This window comes from Dama dama, chromosome 15 (genome assembly GCF_033118175.1).
Source record: "Dama dama isolate Ldn47 chromosome 15, ASM3311817v1, whole genome shotgun sequence".
Classification (NCBI taxonomy): Eukaryota; Metazoa; Chordata; class Mammalia; order Artiodactyla; family Cervidae; genus Dama; species Dama dama.
Window position 1 is genome coordinate 68999672 of NC_083695.1, and position 20263 is coordinate 69019934.

A 20263-nucleotide genomic window follows, 5' to 3' on the forward strand; every position below is an offset into this window, starting at 1 on the left:
CAACCCAGGGATCAAACCCAGGTCTCCCACATTGCAGGTGTATTCTTTACCAGCTGAGTCACCAGGGAAGCCCCATATATATTATACTGTTTTTTTTTTTTTTTTTTTAATATTCAGTATCTAAACATTTCTTTTCCCACAAAAGGTCCCAGGTATGAAACCATGTTTAATGCTGCAAAAGTAAATGTAAGGAAGGACATTTCCAGGGAGATGGAAATATTCTAAACTGACTGTGGTTGCACAACTCTATTAATTTGCTAAAACTCATGGAACTGTACACTTAAAATGGGTGAACTTTATGTATGTAAATTATACTTCAATAAAACTGTTTAAAATAATAAATAAATACAGGTCCATGCAGCCTTAATTTAAGTAACTGTGAAAGGGGAAAAGGAAGGACTCTCTCTACTGTTACCTGATACTGAAACATACATTTAAATGCAATTTATGTTTTTTCTGGGCTTCCCTGGTGACTCAGACGGTAAAGAATCCACTTGTTTTTTGCTATTAGGCTTATTATAAAAAAAAAAAAAATGCAAAAAAGTAAAAAGAAAGTAAATGTTAGCAGAAATCTACCACATAAGAAATACCTGAAAAGATAGTCAAATAATTATCATACTACTTTGTGACCTTTTTTCATTCAACACTATGACATCTTTGGGAGTCAAGAAATATATTCATCTATATCATCCTTTTAATGGCTATATAGTATTCTACTGGGTTAATGTACCATAAAATATTCAACCTCACGTTTATTAATAGATGTTTATGTGTTCTTAATATAAATCTTTTTGTATACATCTTGCATACTTGTTTGATTATTGCCTTAGGATAAATTTCAAGAAGTGGAATTTATGTAAAAGTATCCACATTTTTATTTTGATACTGCCAAACTAATGTATTTTTTTTCTTTTTTTTTTTTGGCCACATCACATAGCACGTGGGACTGTAGTTCCCCGACCAACAACTAAACCCACACCCCCGGCTCTGGAGGTACAGAGTCTTAACTACTGGACTGCCAAGGAAATCCCCAAACTAATGTAATTTTAAAACTAACTTTCCTCTCCTTATCCCTAGACCTGCCATTACCAGCCGGCAAAGAAGGATTATCTTGGCCACAAATCTCTAATAAGTGAAGAATCCTTTCAATAATCTTTATTTTCGTGCTAATTTTTTGTTTTTATTCTCAACTACAGCTTGCCCTAGATAGTAGGGAGATTCAAACTGGCCAGGGAAAGTAGAGTGCTTCAAACATTTTAACCCATGTGTCCCTCTTTCTCACCAAATGTTACAAATCTCACCTTCAGGCCTAGCCGACCCTTCTCTTCTCTTGGGTCATTTACCACAGTACCCCAACTCCAGTCCCTCACCTGGTCTTCTCTCATTCGGGCCCAAGAGGAAAGGGGCCCAGGCTTGGCCAGGACAACTGATGCTATCACTGCAACAAAGCAAAAAATAACAGGAGAAGCATTCTGCAGGAGTAGAGCCCTCAGGAGAAACGGAGACAGTGGGTCATATGCTCTCAGCTAGGCCCCTCTACAGCCCCAGCAGGCCACAGAGCAGTGAGTTCAGGGTGAGGAGCATGTGCTAAGCAATGGCTGAGTAAACCTGGACAGCGTCCTATATGCAAACAGTGCTTCTGAGATTCCATAGAGTTTTGATCAGGCACTACAGGACTCATCCAGGGCCAGACTCAAAATAATCTCTATCAAAATTCCCCAATCAACACAGAAAGGAGAGATGGCCACTCCTGGTGGCCTCAAGCAGAAAGGGGTCCATTTCATTTTACCTTGCAGGTCTCAGCTTTTCCTTCTCGCTCCGTTCAACCAACACACGTCACATGTGCAACAAGCCAAACAAAGGAAGAGAAGCAACTCCCACGGGTGCACAGTGGCCTCTACTACTGGCAAATATTTATACTTGGAAAGCTTATCCTCCACATTGCCTTCCAGCCTCTCGTTGTGTCTTCCTGTCTAGCTCAGCTCCTAGAAAGAAGCCAGTATGAAGCTTCACACTTTGCTAGTATAATGCCCTGCCTATCCCCACCTCGAATACCACTGAAGCATCAAGAAGCCACACAGACATAAATATCTCCATCCTGAAGCCAAAAGTCACACCTCTCTAGATGGGACTGACTAAGCATGGAAAATTAAGAAAAGAACAAGGCCTGGGGATGCCATGTTCTGCTTCACCACGCTTACCCCTGGTATTAAGAGGATCAGGGCCTTGGCCTTCATGCCTTCTCAGAGAAGGCCAGCTCCTGCCTTCAGTAGGTGTGCTTTTTGGTGCTCCAGGACTGGTGTGCACACTGCCTAAAGTGCACCAACTTTAGATAGGGCTGCTGCTTCTAGTATGCTGTGAAAATAAAAATATTAATACTCCACCGTGACCACTATGACCATTGTTCGAGAAGCTGGATTATGGCTTTGCTGTCGGATGGTACAGAGGAGGAGACAGCAGTGCAGCTGAACTGGGCTAGAGACAAGTCTGAATACAATAACATGGAAAAGGTGTGGCGGAGGGAGGGAAATCACAACAAAATACGATTTATAGTTATTTTAATCTCCTAAAAGTTTCTCTCTCAATATTGAAATTCTCTTTTGCAAATTAAGGCCCTGCTGAAGATTCTGGATGTTATCACATCCCAACTGGCACCCCACCTGCCCCTCCTATACTTTTTTGTACCCCATTCATGTTTTAAATTTGCATTGCAAACTATGAAAAAGGAAAGCTTCCGCAGAAAGCAATTTCCTGGGCCAGCAGCTCTTGGACTAATATTCCCTTTGCAATTACCAGGGCTCCTGCATGTGCGTACTCCCCTCCTTCCTCCCACCAGCCCACCTCCTCCCTTCCCTCCTCCCTCCCTTGCCAGCACCTTCTGCCTGAGCCAAGCCTATCTGACCAGCACCACAGACAGTGCCACAAGCTACCCCCTATGAAAATGCCCTGGCCAGACAGAGGGATAAGAACCAGCTGGGAAAGGGGGCAAGGATCTTGGGTAGTCAGCTTAACAGAGCACCCCAGAAGCACAGGGGTGTCGTCTGTAGTACAAGGCTCATAACTTATATAAAACAGGAAATAAAGACCCTGCTCCCAAAAGTTCACAATCTGAAACTTTGAAAAAGTCCTGCTTAAGAAACTACTAGAGGCACAAGGATTAGCAGATATTCATTCCACACAACTAAGATCTTTTAGTATCAGTGTGAAGGAAGAGCAAAAATATTTGTTGGCTTGCTGAGGTATAAGTGCACCCTTCATTGTTATCCTATGTAGAAATTCAGCCCAGCAAAATTCAGAATCAGCACAGATCTTTTTGAAACATAGCATCTTTTTTTTTTTTTTTTTTTTTTTACCTCTTCAGCCACACTGCATGTCAAGTGAGATCTTAGTTCCCCAAACAGGGATCAAACCCCGACTCCCTGCAGTGGAAGCAGGGGAGCCCTAACCACTGCACCTCCAAGGAACTCCATGAATCATAGAATCTTTATAGCCAGTTTTCCACATCAATGCTGTCAACATATCTCACTGCTAGTGGTACACAGGGATGTCTATTCTCTTCCTTGATGGTGTGAGGAAAATATTCCAGTTCTTAAGTTCCAGGCTCCTAACCTCCCAAAGGGGGCTCTGATAATGAAGTTCATTCTAATAATGAAACTCAAGAGACTCACGGATGCTGGTAACTGTCATGGACAGCAGAATTCCTGTTCTTGGGTCTTAAGCCCATGACCAAGGACAGTCACATGGGACTATCCTGAACTCAGAAAGGGAAAGAAATACAACTGACTCTGTGGACTGCCACCTGGAAGTCCCAGGGACCAGGACTCTGGTAGATGGAAAAGTGATGGGGAGAAGACATCTTTTCAAAAAATTTGCTTTAAAATGAAAAGGAAAACAAGAAACTTAAGTCTTGACTCCAAATTTATGTACTGAAATCTGCCCCAAATGACCTGAGAGCCACCTATGAATAATTACAGAAGGATGGGGTAGTCCTTCCACTTCTGACATGACCCCCCAATATAAAAAAACACATTATATTACTAATCCAGCCACACTCCCATCATTGCCTTTTTCACTCAGGCCCAGTGCAAAGCCCACTCCACCCCCTAGTCTACTTACAAGAGTGAGCCCATTGGCTCAAGAAACTAAAAGTGCAGATATTTCATGAAGATCCCTCTTTTGACTGATCTAAATGTTGCAGCTAACAGGTGGGGAAATCTTAAATATACGAATGTTATCATGATGAGACCACTGAAACGGATCACTGCTATAAGTCAGACAAGGGCTAGAAGTTTCCGCCCTACCATCAGGTTCCTCTTTAGCCTTGACAGATCAAACTCAAGCCGAAGCAGGCTACAGAGATCAGTTCAGTCTCCGAGCCAAAGGTCTTCACAGTGAGGGACCAAAGCTGCCCTTGCTGGGCCTCTGCCGGCCCGTGTCCCAGATTAATCACCACCAGGAGGGGCCTGGACACTAGCTGCAATCTGAGCCCAGCAGCACCTGCACAGGGGTCACCCTGGCACCTCCCTCATTCCCTCAGGCAAGACTCCAGGGCATGAAGGTATCCACCTGCTGACTACACTACCTGGAACAGGCAGGCCAGACACTTAGCCATCTTCAATTCCACAGGTAAGTCACAGGCAGTTCAAGTTAGTGCAAGAAGGAAGAGAGATGTAGAGACTCAAGGAATGAGGTCAAGGCTCCAAGAGAAAGAAAATTCTCAGCCTCTGAAGACAAAGACTTCAATGCCCCTCTCACCACTATCTAGGGAGAATATTTAGCTCGAGACCAGTGGTGAGTGAACTAAGCCCTCAGAGGTTATGAAATAATGAGACACTTCATGTTTGGGGCACATTCCCATCATTTATAGACCAACAGGAGGGAGGGAGAACAGAACAGGGATTTCTTTTCAAAACACCCACAAATGCTACCAATATGCCCATGTGAAGGAAGCTTAGACATAAGTAAATTCACCCTGTGAGGGTGCAGGAGAGTTTCCTCTGAATGCCAAGACCTCACAGAACAGTTTCCTTAAATGATCTAAATGAGGACACTATTTCAAACACATGTTCACATACAGCTAGTGACTACGTGTGATGTGTGTACACATGTCTGTTCATACTAGAGCATACTTTTCAGGACCAATGGACCATATTATATATTCTCCTCAGAAGGCAATTTGCTTTATATTGTTGCTTCTTAAGTCTACTGGGGTAGGAGAAAGTATTCTTGAGACTCAAAAAAAAAAAAAAAAAAAAAATCAAAAGGAGGAAGAGAAGCCCGAAGATCTGTATCTTAGAAAGATCTGTCCCAGGCCCCAACTTGTGATATAAGGAGAGGCCACTCGGATGAATGCACCCTTTTCCACCTGTCTCATGCCCCAGGGAAGGAAGGGTGGGAGGGGTCCAAGTCAGATTGAAGTGTGTGTCCCTTAAAAGAGCAGAGAAAAAGCACAGGTCAGATAAGAGGAGAAAGAGCTCCTACACAGCCGCCTTCATTTGAAGAGAAACACCCACATCCTGACTGTTACACCTTGTACCTCCAGAGCTCCATCTCCAGGAATTCCCTTTGAACTCCCGGCTGCAACCCAGAGTTAGGATAGAGCAGTGGCTACAATTACAACTTGCTTGCAAGGGGGGCGGGGACCTGCATTTGACAGGCCATGAAAGGACCCTGCCTGTAAAACAGACTGGAAAACAAACCCTTAATTTAAATGTTAATGAAAGTGCTGTGGGGACATCAGAGGGTTCCCGGCTACTCAGAGAACAGCAACACCAGCCCCAGGATTTATGGCTCCCCTTCCCCCTCCTGCCTCCCTCTCTGCCTCATCACCCACTGAAGTTTAAAGAGTAAAAAAAAAAAAAAAACCAACTAATTTTAACATTAACTCCGTGCTTCCACCTTGGGATGTGATTGCTAAATTATCTGTCGGCAGAACACTGATCAAAGGTGGAAAAACAGAGGCACATTGCACATGTAACCCAGAAAAGTCAGCCGCAGCTAAGGAAGGAAAATTGCCATCTTTCTTCCTGATGCAGGAAGGGTAGAAGCAATAGTGGTACAGGTAGGGACTGGAGCTGGGAGGCGCAGGCAGTAGTAGTGGAGGAAGACTGATCCCTCCCAGGCGTTGTGCTCCCCATCTTAGACCTTGGCACACCATCTTTGCTAAGTTTGGTCTGTCTCTCCACCAGACTATGCTGTCTAGTTCACTGTTGTTTCCCCAGGGTCTAGCATGCTATAATGCTTAAGAAGTATCTGGAGAGAGAAAGAGAGATCAGGACAGGAGGAGAGAGACAGCAACAGAGATAGAGCAGAGAAAGAAAGAATGGAAACGCTGAGACTGAGGGATGGAAATGTATCTGTGGCAGGAGCAGGGTCTCAGTGTACCAGCTCGTGCCCACAGCATCCCACTTTCTGCAGCAGCCTCCGCATCTAGCTGCAGTGTTTCATTTCAGTCAGTTCTTCACAACTGAGCCAACCTTCCTGGCCAGGGAAGGAGTAGCTCCCACAAATGGGGTCTCGGCCAGCCAGGGCTGGTTGGGTTGCTGGTCTCAGGCCAGCAGCTCAGCACATGAGTCTCTCTGTGCCCAATATGCTCTGGGTAGTGGCAGAAATCCAGGGTCATGAGGAAGTGAAACCCACCCCTGTGGCATTTCATCCATGCTACTGATGGATATGTCTGTCGGAGAGGCTTGGCTTAGCACAGGCAATGAACTCTAGGGTGGCAGGCACTGCCCTGAGATTCAGCAGGACCAGACTCCAATTCAGTTGTTTCCTTATGCCGATCTCTTTCCAATATTAGGTCATATTAGTCTGGACCAGTGGGCCCACCGAACGTCACAGAGAGTTCCCGTCTTTCTCCAGACACCCTGCTACCCCTTCCAGCCATGCCAGGCTCTGGCCCGTCCACACTGTCTTTGTGTCCCTGACATTCTCATCCAGGGCACACTCGTAGGAGACTCCCCCCAGTATGCTCTTCAGCCTGGCAAAGGGGGACCCTGAGCCCCTCCTTGCTGACAGAAGGTGCCTTTTCCTGAGCAAGCCCCTGACCCTGGGAAGGGGGAAGAGACAGATCTTGAAAGCTGTGGGCCAAACCATCAGAATGATCAGCTACAGTGTGAAACACAACAAAGTCATCCATCAGTCTTTCTTCAGGTTATCAAGGTTAGGGATCCCCTTCGGGACCAGCTCTTTATCACCAACTAGCAAAAGCAAAACTCAGAGGCACAACATTTACTTTTGATTTGTCTTCCCCTAAAAGCACTGAGTGAGTTAGGAAGCCTAGGGCCAAAGGATTGTTGAGCCACTGGGAAGCAAAAGAATCTAAACTGAAAGTTGGCTGCCTTTTTTCCCCAATCTTTCAAACCCCTCTGTCAGAGAAAACTCCAGATGCAATTACCTTTCACTAAAGAAGGGCGTATTTCAACAGGCTGGTGAATGTGTCTGCCACACACACAACACACAGTAAACCCTGTAGCCACTGGGAACAAACACTCGCTCTCCACAGAAATCCACCCCTTTACCGAACAGTACACAGTGATGGCTTTCCTTCCAGACTCTCCCTCACCTCTGGGAGAAATGAAGCAAGAAGGGGCAGCTCCTCCATCAAAAGCCCCCAGAGGCCACAACTCACTTTACAAATTTGAATCGGTACATTTCATGCAGACTTGGACTAATCCCCCCAAAAACAAACAGGCCACCACAGCGAGCAAAGTTACACAAAATTATACTGTATATTTAATAACACAGCTATGTCAAGTTTCTACGCCTATACCACTCATATGTTTCCCTAATGACAGAAACAAGAGAGAAGGGATTAAAACCCAAGTGTCCTGGGAAGCCTTCCTGACCACACTCACTCACATGATAGCAAGAGTTGTTCGGAGATGGGGAAAGGATTCTGCTGAGCATCTCCGTTTTCTTGGAGGGCAATAACAAATATGGTGTCTGCAGAGGAAGGAGGAGCTGTGGGTACCCGTCTCTTCCCCTCCTAGGCAAACAGGGCGATAGGGCTCCAGATTCATTTCACCACCAGGGCCCCTCCCAGCCAGCTTGCAAGGGCCCTGCACACTGAAGATCTATGTGCACTGGCACTCCTGGGATGGGGTGAGCATTCACAGCTACATGAGTGAGCTTAGCCTTGATTGCATACTGCCTTCCTCCCCTCCCCCTCTCTATCGCAACTCTAGCCTCCAGAAATGGAATATTCCCAGGTCCCCACTGAGCCTTTCAAGGGCCACAGCTACTGTGCAAGATTCTGGTGGGTAAAAGCATTGCAGGGACCCAGAGGCCTGCCTCATGGCCCTCCCTGAGCACTACAGTATGTTGCAATAGTCTGGAGACCTGAGCCTCTTCAGCCCTATCCCACACTCACCCTTCCCTGAGCCTCAATTTCTCCATCTGCCAGGAAGGGGATGCCCCTCTCTGTTCCTCAACCAAGACACACTAGTTTCAGGCACTTAATATTGTCAAGCAACCAACACAGTTGTGCCCCCATCTTTTCCCACCATTGAGGAAGATCCTTGGGAGAGTCACCCCACAGCAAATGTTCAATCTGTACACAGGGGACACAGAGGAAATAGAGTGAGGAAAAAAGTGATGGAAAGTAAAGGGATGAAATGGAGTCTTTAACAGTTATTCATTTCCGTACTCTGAGTATTTACTAACTTTATTCAGATAGAAATAATCTTTTAAGAGCAATATAATGTACTGTACATTTTCAAAACTCTGCCTTTCTGTGATACTCATGGAAAAGTGCTCAAAACTCCATGTGACCTCAGGAGATATATCCTGAGATCAGCTGGGCCCCACAATTACACCCAGACATGTGCCCTTCCACCGCCAGCATCTCACTTCTGTTCCACCTCAACCTGTCCTCTTCACACTCATCACACAGCTCCAGACTGGGCCTCCTCTACCAGAAGAGGACTGCATCTATAAGTCACAAATCCTAAAAACAGAGTCATTAGTGTTGGTGCAAGAAGATGTTATTAGATGTTGGTACAAGGAGGGCATATAGGAGGAAGAGGGAAAGGTCCTTGCCTACCACCTTGAAGCCTACTGGCTTTCCTTCTGTGTTTTTTGAATACCTAAACGTGGCTCTAAGCACATGACTGGTATTAAATATCATCCTCCAAGAGTGTTTACAAATCAAGAACTCAAGGTCAAGGAAGGAAGGAGACGTTGACATTTGGACACGGGACAGAATACCTGCTTTCTCTCAGTCATGAACACCTCAAATTAAGCCTAGGGCTTGAGGTTTCACATTTCATACTACAAGTTTCTAAGTACACACACAGGAAAAGAAGGCAGATAAGTCCCAGCATCAAAGATAAACATGATGAATAGCTCTGACAAGTTATTTTAAATAGAAGAAAGAGAATGAGATGTGCTGGGTCTCCCAAATGACCAGGTTCCTTCTTACTACATGAAGGAGCAGTGGGGGAATGAGTTGTTGTCAGGCCGGTGAGGAGTACCTACCCTGGAAAACAGCTGCTGCCCACCTGCTCACATGCTCCTCACAATGGGGTTCATGGCCACATCACATGTGTGACACTGACGACCACACTCAACAGGAAAGGTGGCTGGGAGGGGAACAGAAGGCAGCCATGGAGGGCAGGAACCCCATGGGGGAAAAGGAAAGAAAAGAGATTCCTGCTGAGTCCTCACCTTAAGAAGACTGCAAAAGAGCAGTGTGACTCCACGAGGGCCAGGAGAAGCCCGAGGGAAGGGTGAGACACGAGAGCAGTCAAAGCCGCTAAACAAATGCTTTACCAGGCAGGAGATATTCTGGCTGACACAAGACTCTAGCCCTTTAAGCTCTGTAGAGTATTTTCACATTCATTATTTCAGATCATCTTCACAATAACCTAGCAAGGATTATGAAAGAAATGGTATTAATATTTAACAGATGAGGAAACCTTGGCTTCAAGCATTTACCCAAGGCCACTCTGCCAGTGGCAAAGCAGTATTTCAGATTCCCAGAGCAGGCCCTCCACCTAGGAGGCAATGTCTTTCCAGATTGGGAAAATGTATGAGTTTACTGAAAGATTCAGATTCACTGACATAGTAAGAAGAAATGGATCTAATGCTAAGATGAAAAATCCCTATCCCAATATATTTTGGGGGTAAGACAAAAAGCAGCAGAGAGAATATCAACATATACTCTGGTCATTTAGTAAAACAACAATATCCCAAATGCAAACTACTTTTTAAAATAGTCCAAAACATCATTTGTGGACTTGGGGAAAAGTTCATCTCAACAGTGAGTGAAGGAATCATCCCGGGGCAAGAAAGCACACCAAGAGGACAAGATGTAAGGACACCAAGAAAACTCCTAAGGAGAATGCAAGGAAAACATGAGACCTCGGTTTTGCCTATCAAGAACTTGGCAAAGGGTCTGGCATAGAACACATGACTAATAAATGTTAGCTGCTGGTAGCAGTGGTGGTTATAGATCAGAGCTAGTAATATTAAGAAGCTAGATCTTTCCTCAAATCCAGCTTCCACGTTGTGGTCAAAAAAATCAAAAACAAAACCCAAAGTCAGTTTATTGTGATCAAAACTGCTTAGTGACAAAGGCAGACTCTGTCTTCAACCTTTCTTATCAACATCATCTCCAATAGCTACCACACTCTATCCTGTTAACAGGTAACCTAACACACTCCAGAGGAGGTGGCAGGAGCAGAGGAATACGAAGATGGGGATACTGGGGAGCCTGTACATGTCTTTGGCCTAAATCCACGTGCAGGAAGCACACGGGCCATCTCCAGCCTGAAGAGCATCCCTCCACCACCAATCGCACCCCAGTCCACCCATCAACTGAAGCCAGCATAAGTCCTCAGGTAAGCACCAAGATGAAGTCACCAGCCCACCTGTCACTTCCCGCCCTTATACATATCTAGCCCACAGACACCCAAGCTTGGCTAACTGGCTTTAAAGGGGGCAGCGTTAGGAAGAAACTGAGGAGGGGCCAGAGCCCAACAGCTCGATTTTCCACCCTTGGCTCCCACACACTTAGGCCTCTCTACTCCCTGCTGCTCTTTCCTTCCCTTTTTCTGAGGATTGCTAGAATGATTTGTTCCGAACAGCGACAGGTTTATAGGTTAGCCGACACCTCCGCTCTGTGGAATTTTAATTAACTTCTCTCATCGTCAATATGCTAAGGAACGGGGTCTCCATGCTCTGAGGTCAGCAATGTGTTTCAGGTCCTGCTATATCAGCCGTCAAATTGAAGAATTAATGACGTGGCTAATCGGCTCTAATTCTTTAGGAAGAAAAAAAATTTGAAAGAGAGTTGTGGAGGGGCAGGAGGAGGGGTGCAGCCTCCTTGGGGTGAGAAGAAAAAGGCTGAAGGGGGCTGAGCAAAGAGGGGGACCAACTCTCTCCTAAAACAAGTGACTGACTTAAACCTGACGCTGGAGGGTGTCAGCCCTACAGCTTTCCCATTGATCATTCGGTGGGGAGTGAAGGGTAAAGGAAGTGGGAGAAGACACCAGGCAAACACTCTGATAGAGCAGGTGCAGAGAGAGCATCTATGTACCCTGCTTGGGGAGGGGCTCTGCCTCGGTTTAAGAAAGCCTAGAAAGCAGAAGTCAGGATGCAAAGCTCACTTAGTCACAGATAAAACTAGAGAAACAGCAGTCAGGCCAAAGCGTAAGATAAAGCCACCATCAAAATCGGCACTTCTGCTACATTTGTCAATGAATCTACTCCACAAACATGACTTTGCACACACGCCCAAGTGGACATGGGCCCCAAGCCTCTCCTGATGATGCCCACATGCTTTATAAAATAAAAGCATTATTTCACAGGACAAAATCATACCCCAAAACATCTCCCTTACCTGAGCAATGGGCTGATAGCAATGGACCAGACTCGGTCTTCGGTCTGGATGGTGTGTAAGCACTGCCCCAGCCGGCCTGAGGCCAAAGGCCATACCTGGAAACAGGAGAGGAGATGCTCTCGTTGGCATTGCCTGGGATCAGGTTGGGGGGCTAGAAAGATGCACCAGGTAGAGTCCCTGTCCCAAGCGGGTGTGGGAACGGAGAATCTTTCTGTCCTGCACACACAGAGCTCTGGGGAGCACAGAGGGGCCTCTCCAGCTTCTGCCTTACCTACCACCTGGAGAGACGTCAGCTCCGAATCCTAACCACCCTCTCACTTCCACCTGAGAACCCTTGAGCAGCAGCCAGTTTTATACTAGGGAATCAGTATCACATTCCTCAACTGGGATCCGACTGAGAAGCTATTAGCAGGCGAGGCTCACCTCTCTCAGTAACCTCCCTGTGTTTGTGGGTTTTCCTTTTCCTATCTGTCACCAAGATTTTACTTTGGAGAGGTAGGTAGAGGGAAGAAGATCAAGGCCCAGTATGAGAGAACAGAGACAGAATTAGAGTAGAATTAGAGAGACAGGAGTAAAAGAGAAAGATCCAAGGGAAGGAAGAATGGAAAAAGAGGACTTCAAAGTGGGAAGGTGTGTGTTGTTGTTTGTTTGTTGATAATACCCAGAATCCAGTGCTATTCATGTCAGCAGGGAATTTAGCACCTAGTGTCACCAAAAGTAGCAAAAAAGCTTAACTCTTTTAAGCTTCCATATCTCCTACAGGTTAAAAATATTGCTTGGAGCACATTATCTGGTCCCTATCAGTCAGGAATGTACATTAGCAGCCACTCTGGGCTTAACTCTAATCAACACTCACAGAGCCCTCTCAGCGGTCAGTGCATTTAGAAATCTCCCATTAAGCACAAGGCCCCCTCACCGCACCCTACCCTAGATGACACACACAGGGGACTAAGCCTCTAACCAAACAGAGAGGAAACCTCAGATGTACATGGCTGTCCCCAGACAGCAACCGAGGAGGGATCCTAAGGCAGCCAGATGGATCAGTGACCTCTCAAGGTCCCTGTGGTGCTATAAGGGGAACACACGAAAGTCAGTCAGGACCTTAGATGGAAGAACTCTCAGGAAACATTCCTTGAGTTTAAGGGGTAGGTGACGGAGTGGGGGTGGTCCTGACTTCTTAGGATCACATATCTCTTCTCTAAAAAGGAGAAAGTGTTTCTTAGGTTTTGTGTGCCTATGATAGGGGGAGGAGGGTGTGAGTTACTTTTCCCAACATAGGGAAAAGGAAATAAATTTAATAAGAAGATACTGAATGAAGAAGGGCAGAAAACAAAGGTCAATTCCACAACTTTTCCTGGAATGCCATGATTTTGGCTCATTCTTTTGGATCAGGTCACTTTGGTAGTAACTAGATGTATTTAATGTCCTCTTTCAGATCAGCTCAGCTTGGAAGAGAAGTTTGCCTCTTCCCTGATGCAAACTACTGAGGAGACAGGTTCTTGTTGGGGATGGGTGGGGAGACACTAAAGACTGTGATTACAAAATCTATGAGTACAGCTCAAGGCCAGAATTCACTAGAGTCCTTCACTGAACAGGCTGATGGATCTCACTGTGAAAAACCACAAAACAAAGTTCCTGGTTCCCAGGAGTGGCTCCAGAAGCATGCTGCAATTTCTCAAGCACAATATAGGGAAAGTGGCCCTCTTGACCTGCACTAGAAGCACACCATCCACTAACACATGAGTATGCTGATCACATCTTAACCTTCAGTGGTCAAATCCAAACAGACTCATCCCTGGAGAAGATATAACTCAGTGGAAGTAGATATATATACAGACCTTTTATAAAACAACTGGCGATATGTATAAACACCCTTAAAATGAACAAAGCCTTGAAACCGGTAATTCTAATGCTGAGACTATCCTAGGAAAATAATCCTAAAATGAAGAAAAACCTAAATGATAAAAATATTCCCTGCAGCTGCATTAGCAGGAAGAGCACATAAGGGCTTTAGAATTAGACAAATCTGGGTTTGAACTCTAGTTGCTACTTATGTATCTCTGATGTTAGGAATATTTTATAACTTCTTAGCCTCAGTTTTCTCATGTATAAAATGGGAGGTAATGCCTATCTCTTAGGGTTGCAGTGTGGAAAAGTGAAGGTAGGTGTAAAGCACCTAGCACAGGAGCACAGTATTTGGCAGGCATTGGGCATCAATAATGGTGGTTCTTATTGCTATAGGAAAAGCTAGATATAAATATCCAATAGGAAAAATAATAACTAAATTATAAGTTCCATTGTGAAGCCATTAAAGATGACCAATAATTTATAATAATAATAGAAAACCTAAAAAAATAAAGTAGACACAGCAGGGTATATTGGACACATAAGATACACTATGTGAAAGTCGCTCAATCGTGCCCACCTCTTTGCAACCCCATGGACTACACATTCCATGGAATTCTCCAGGCCAGAATACTGGAGTGGATAGCCTTTCCCTTCTCCAGGGGGTCTTCCTAATCCAGGGATCAAACCCAGGTCTCCTGCATTGCAGGCGGATTTTTTACCAACCCAGCTATCAGAGCAGGAGTGCAAAACAAACTACAATGAGGTTTTACCTCACGCCAGTCAGAATGGCCATCATCAAAAAATCTACAAGCAATAAACGCTAGAGAGGGTGTGGAGAAAAGGGAACCCTCCTACACTATTGGTAAGAATGTAAGTTGGTTCAGCCACCATGGAGAACAGTAGGGAGGTTTCATAAAAAAACTAAAAATGGACCTATCATATGATCTAGCAATTCCACTATGGCACAGATCCAGAGAAAACCATAATTTGAAGAGATATATGTATCCCAATGTTCACTGGACACTATTCACAATGGGCAAGACATAGAAGCAACATAAATATCCACCGACAGAGGAAGGGATAAAGTGGTACATTCATATAATGGAATATTACTCAGTCATAATACAGAAAGAAATAATGCCATTTGCAGCAACATGGATGGACCTGGAGACTGTCATACTAAGTGAAGTAAGTCAGACAGAGAAAAGACAAATATCATGTGATAATACTTGTATGTACAATCTAAAAAATGGTACAAATGAACCTATTTACAAAACAGAAATAGTGTCACAGACATAGAAAACAAACTAATGGTTACCAAGGGGGACGTGGGTGGAAGGTGGGATTGACACATACACACTACTATATGAAAAACAGACACCTAATAAAGATCCACCACATATATAGTGCAGGGAACTCTACTCAGTGCTTTGTAATGACCTATATGAGAACAGAATTTTAAAAAAGGGGGATATAAATATATGTACAACTGATTCACTTTGCTGTACAGCAGAAACTAACATGACATTGTAAATCAACTCTACTCCAATAATAATTAATTTAAAAATAGATATATTATGACCATAACTATGTGGGGGAAAATTACACTAAAGAATAAAATGATAAAACGAATAAATGTAAAGGGCTTATTAGCACAGTGCCTGTACATTCTGTTATTATAAAATAAAAAAAGCAAACCTATGCACAGAAAAATACCTAAAAGATGAAAAAAAAAAAAAAAACAGTTCAAATGTTCCCTCCTTCATAAAATCTCTCCTTCCAAGTCAGATGTAAACCCTCTAAACTCAAAATTTTCTGGCCCTTTCCCTAGAGCCTTACAACTTCATAAACCTGGCCACTTCCAACCAGCTTCATAGCCAGTGCATGCAGTCTCAGTTCCCCTTAAAGAAAGACTATCTTCTTCCCCTTTGAAGCCTCACGTAGAGTAGGCACTTATCAGAATGAAAAAAAAAAGGGAAAAAATGAACAAAGGATCAGCCTTGGCCCAGACCCAGCAAGAATGTAAGCTACCATTCTATCACATCTCAGGATGGAGCCAGTCTCACTAAAGTCAGTCCAGAGAGGCAATCCAAGCTAAGTCACAGTAATTCTGAACCTGGGGCAGGGTCAGGGGTCTATAGATGTTTACAGATGAACATGACTAAGTTCTTATATAGGTTCAGGTTTTAGAAACCTGTAGAAGCAGCTGGAGAATTACAGATGCCACCAAAAAGAAATGGAGAGTCAGTTATAAAAGGCTAACTGTGGGTAACATGAAAATGGTCCAGAAGATGAAGGTGGGTAAATGCAAAGAAAACAATATAAGGAGGGGACAGAAGCAGTATACTGAAAGTCAGAAAAGATGAGCTGGCCTGGAGGTCACTGGGAAGCCCCAAAATAGCTAACTAGCTTCCTGGAGTTGAACCAAGGGAAGAATTCTGTCACTGACGAAAAAGAAATCTTCAAAAGGAATAGGAATGTACTATAGTGACAATTTGAGAATTAGAGAGTACTGATTTTAATGCTTAAAAACTCTAAAACAATAAATAGTTGTACTTAAAACATGGAACTAACCCAATATTCCAATAATTGCTGTCAATCTTCAACTATAATCAGTCTATACCATGAATTGCTACATATGGTCATAAAACTTAGTTGTATACTGCTCTGGGAGGCAGACTACAGAGAAATGAATGGAAAAAAGAGATACCATTGAAGGTTTCACAGAGAGACTTGAAGCCATGACAATACAATGCTAGAATGAGACAAGAATATCTAGGTCACACATGTACAAAAGGTATCTAAGGAAATTGTCTTCTGAGAAGTATAGCAAAATTAAGGCTATTCTTTTTGCAAGGAATGGTACAAAGATGGTGACCAATCAGAAATGTGAAATAAGTATGGGGTGGAGGATTCAGATAAAAGAAATTCAGTTTCCACGTTGGTTTGAAAGATTTTCTGAATTTTTCTCGGGTTCCCTGTGCTGATGAGCACATTTCTCTGACAGAATACAAAGTGCACGAAAAAAATTAGCAAAGGAGAAGAAACTTCCATAAATAGAAAGGGACATTATTTAGTCCTTTTTATATAAATTAGCAACATTTTTACATGAAGGTATAATCAATAAAGAGAACATGAGTCAGAAAAGTTAGTAAAGACTGCAACTTCTCTCTCCTGAGTCCTCTGCCCCATGTGTCTTAGAGCCCCATTAGCTGACATGGATAAGCATTTTGCTCCTGTTAGCAATGTGGAGTCTCCAGATGCTGGGAAACACACAAGCACGAACCTATCAAGCTTCCTGTACCATCAACTGAATTGTCAGCAAAGTTCCCACAGCAGCCCCAAAGGACCAGGCATATGTGAGCCCTGGCAAGGGCCACGGGACACAGAGATGGAGAAAGTTCTTCTCTGTCTCTCATGTGGAAGCCTATTTAACCCAGACATAAAGGAGCTGAGTCCATAAAGCAGGGGTCAGGCTACTTATCAGTCTCATTCTGTTGGGCCTTGGCAGATGTCTGAGTTTAGACCAGGCAACTTGGCAATGACACAACAAACAATGCCCTCCTCTCATTGTCTTTCCACTGCTTACTGACCACATCACTCTCCAGAGAAGCAGTAAAAATACATTTTAATTATCAGCCTGATTCCTTATAAACAAGGTGGTAAAAAATTAACCTTCCCAAACAAAGAGTGAGCAAAAGGTAGGAGATTTTAAAATAAAATATTGGGGTTAGAACTCAACCCACAAACTTGAGGAAACTCAGCTCAGGGAGGAAAAGCTGGCCAGGTCCTCTGTTTTTGAGTTCACGCCACATTTCAAGTGAGTGGCAAACTTCCCAGCCACTGTCCACTCCTTTCCCAAGGCCAGCTGGCAGGGACACAGCCTGGCATGGCAAGCTGCATGCCAGAGGCACATAAGTGAGTTCTTTATTGTGCCGTTCCCGTGCTGGCCCAATTCGATGCCCTCCACCAATCCTGAAACTCAAGCTCCTATCCACCCCCTCCCTCCCCACTCCCTATAGACAGGAGGGAATAGCAGTACTTAAGGAGGAGATCTCACCTTGGCTGTCCTGTCTCTAGAGCCACTCACAATGATGCCCCCTTTGCAATCCACACAGTTCACTTCCTGTTCATGGGCCGAGTACTTGACAGTGAAGGTGCTATGAATCTTATGAATACCAATCTTCCCATCTCTAGGAGAGAAATAAGAAGCCAACCCCTGAGAGCCAATTACTTTCTCTGCAGGAAGAAAACAAGTCTATAGAAACAGCCCGAATCTCCAATGACTTCCAATTTGCTAAGCTTTAGGCAATTCAGCCCAATAAGGTGCTGAGTTTCTAGATACCTTTACTTCTTCAGTACACTTGGGGCTGAAGAAAGCTGAGAGACAAAACAAATCTCCCCCTTGAGAGTATCAAAACCAGCTTCCCTTTTCATTAAAGGTTCTTCCTGTTTTCCTTTTCCAGCTTACCCTATTAAGTACCTGCTTTAAATGGAAAAAAAAACATTACCCCTTCTTCTAGTCTCCCTACTCATCCTTTTGGAGTAGAGACAGAAAAGTCAGAGGCAGGCAGAAGGTCTCTGAAGAATATTGAGGAGGAAGGAAGGAGAAGCCTGCAGCACTTACCCCCCTGCACTGATAATATGCGAGTTGGCCAGCACGAAGTGGCAAACATCCTCATCATGTCCAGCAAAGACTCCCAGGGGCCTCCGGTTCAAGCTGGCACCATCTGGGCGGAACTGATAGGCCAAGATGAAATTAGCCTGGGATATGTACAGAGAATCACCCTCTAGCTGCATCCAGGGCATCTGACTGCAGAGATGAAAAACAAAATTTAAGAATCATCAAGATATAGCAGGAAAATTCAACTTCACTCTTTAGAAAGGCTGAAAAATCCCCAACTTAGCATTACCTATAAGCCTAAGTCTATATCTCACTCCCCTCCTTCAAAACTGCTACCTACCCTTAGGCTTCCCTAGAAAACTAGAGTGATTAAGCTTTGTGGTGACTTATCTTCTTTATCACTATTTCCCTAGAAATATCTTATTTATCACTATTTCCCTAGAAAACTAAAGTGATTAAGCTTTGTGGTGACCCTATCTTCTTTTGGCTTCCCTTGTGGCTTAGCTGGTACAGAATCCACCCACAATGCGGGAGACCTGGGTTTGATCCCTGGGTTGGGAAGATCCCCTAGAGAAGGGAAAGGCTACCCATTCCAGTATTCTGGCCTGGAGAATTCCATGGACTGTATAGTTCATGGGGTTGCAAAGAGTTGTACATGACTGAGCGACTTTCATTTACTTACTTACTTACCTTCTTTGGACTTTCTAAAAGAAAGTCAGAATAAAAGACCCATTTAATGTCACTTTTAAAAGGAGAATGCTTAGGAGTTCCCTGGTGGTCCAGTGATTAGGACTCGGTACTTTCACTGCTAAGGCCCTAGGATTCAATCCCTGGTCAGGGAACTATCCCTCTAGCTACCCATGTGAAAGTGAAAGTGTTAGTTGATCAGTTGTGTTTGACTCTTTGTGATCCCCATGGACTGTAGCCTGCCAGGACCCTCTGTCTTTGGGATTCTCCAGGCTAGAATACTGGAGTGGGTAGCCATTCCCTTCTCCAGGGGATCTTCCCGACCCAGGGATTGAACCCAGGTCTCCTGCATTGCAGGAGGATTCTCTACTATCTAAGCCACCAGGAAGCCCAGCTACCCATGGTGCCTAAATAAATAAATAAATGGAGACTGTTTAAGACTTGAATTACTGGCTACCTATAGACTTCTTTTGAGTAGACAGAGCACTCCCCCTCAAAAAAAGCAATAATTAAAGGGTGGGAAAGAGCAAAAAGAAATCTTCCACTCAGATGAAATAGTTTTCTTTCATTCTGTGCCCTCTCTGATCTGAAGATTAAGCGGTAAGTTTCAAGATTCCAAGACTCCCATACATACCTTTTTCCCAATAGATCAGTTAGGGTGTGATAGAGAAAAGAGAGGAGTGAGCCCAGGGAAGCCCCATTCCCTTGTCCTACTAGAGCAAAGGGGCCATTTTTAAGTGAAAGGAATAAAGCCATTTAGGAAAGGATGCTAATGTACTGATTAAATACCTAGATCCTCTCAGAGGATATCTAAGTTTCTGTGCTAGAGGCTAAGTATGGCAATGGCAAAACATAGCTCCAGACCAGTGTACTACAGTTACTACAGTAGTACAGTGACTACAGAGAAATGACTGGCTCTCACAGAAAGTTGATAAGAGAAATCCACAAACAGTTAAAAGATTCTAACCACAATCTGGCAGGAGGAAGAAACATTGGAAGCCACAGACCAGTCCCACGACATGGAGTAAGCACTAAAAACAAAGAGGACTCTGCCAGACACCATGCTCTCTGGTGGGGACTAAGCTTCTTTCCCAAGGTAGCGCCCCACAGCCTGTCCTACACCACAGCGGGGTCCTGGAGCTACCAGGTCCCAAGCAAAGCATAGGGGCAGATGATTCATCCCCATTTATAGAGACACCATCTCCCACTGCCAAGTCTGTCTGAGCAAACTGGGCTGTGTTTCTTCCCCAGACTCCTTAATA

General features: G+C 44.3%; 1 protein-coding gene across 10 annotated transcripts in view; it reads right to left on the reverse strand.

The window, feature by feature from the left end:
• The window catches only part of FBXW4 (F-box and WD repeat domain containing 4), an 84427-nt gene that overhangs the window by 42155 nt on the left and 22009 nt on the right, over positions 1–20263 (reverse strand). For 4 of the 10 annotated variants that reach the window (XM_061162433.1, XM_061162432.1, XM_061162431.1 and 1 more), the window contains exons 3-5: positions 18318–18503; positions 17751–17883; positions 11843–11937 (exon numbers count right to left, since the gene is read on the reverse strand). The exons of 1 other annotated variant lie outside the window; for it this stretch is intronic. In XM_061162433.1, coding sequence (XP_061018416.1) covers positions 11843–11937; positions 17751–17883; positions 18318–18503 — 414 coding nt within the window. Of the gene's footprint in view, positions 1–9666; positions 9867–11842; positions 11938–17750; positions 17884–18317; positions 18504–20263 lie in introns of all 10 variants that reach the window. 5 more of the 10 variants (XR_009696135.1, XR_009696134.1, XM_061162437.1 and 2 more) reach the window with 3 other exon arrangements.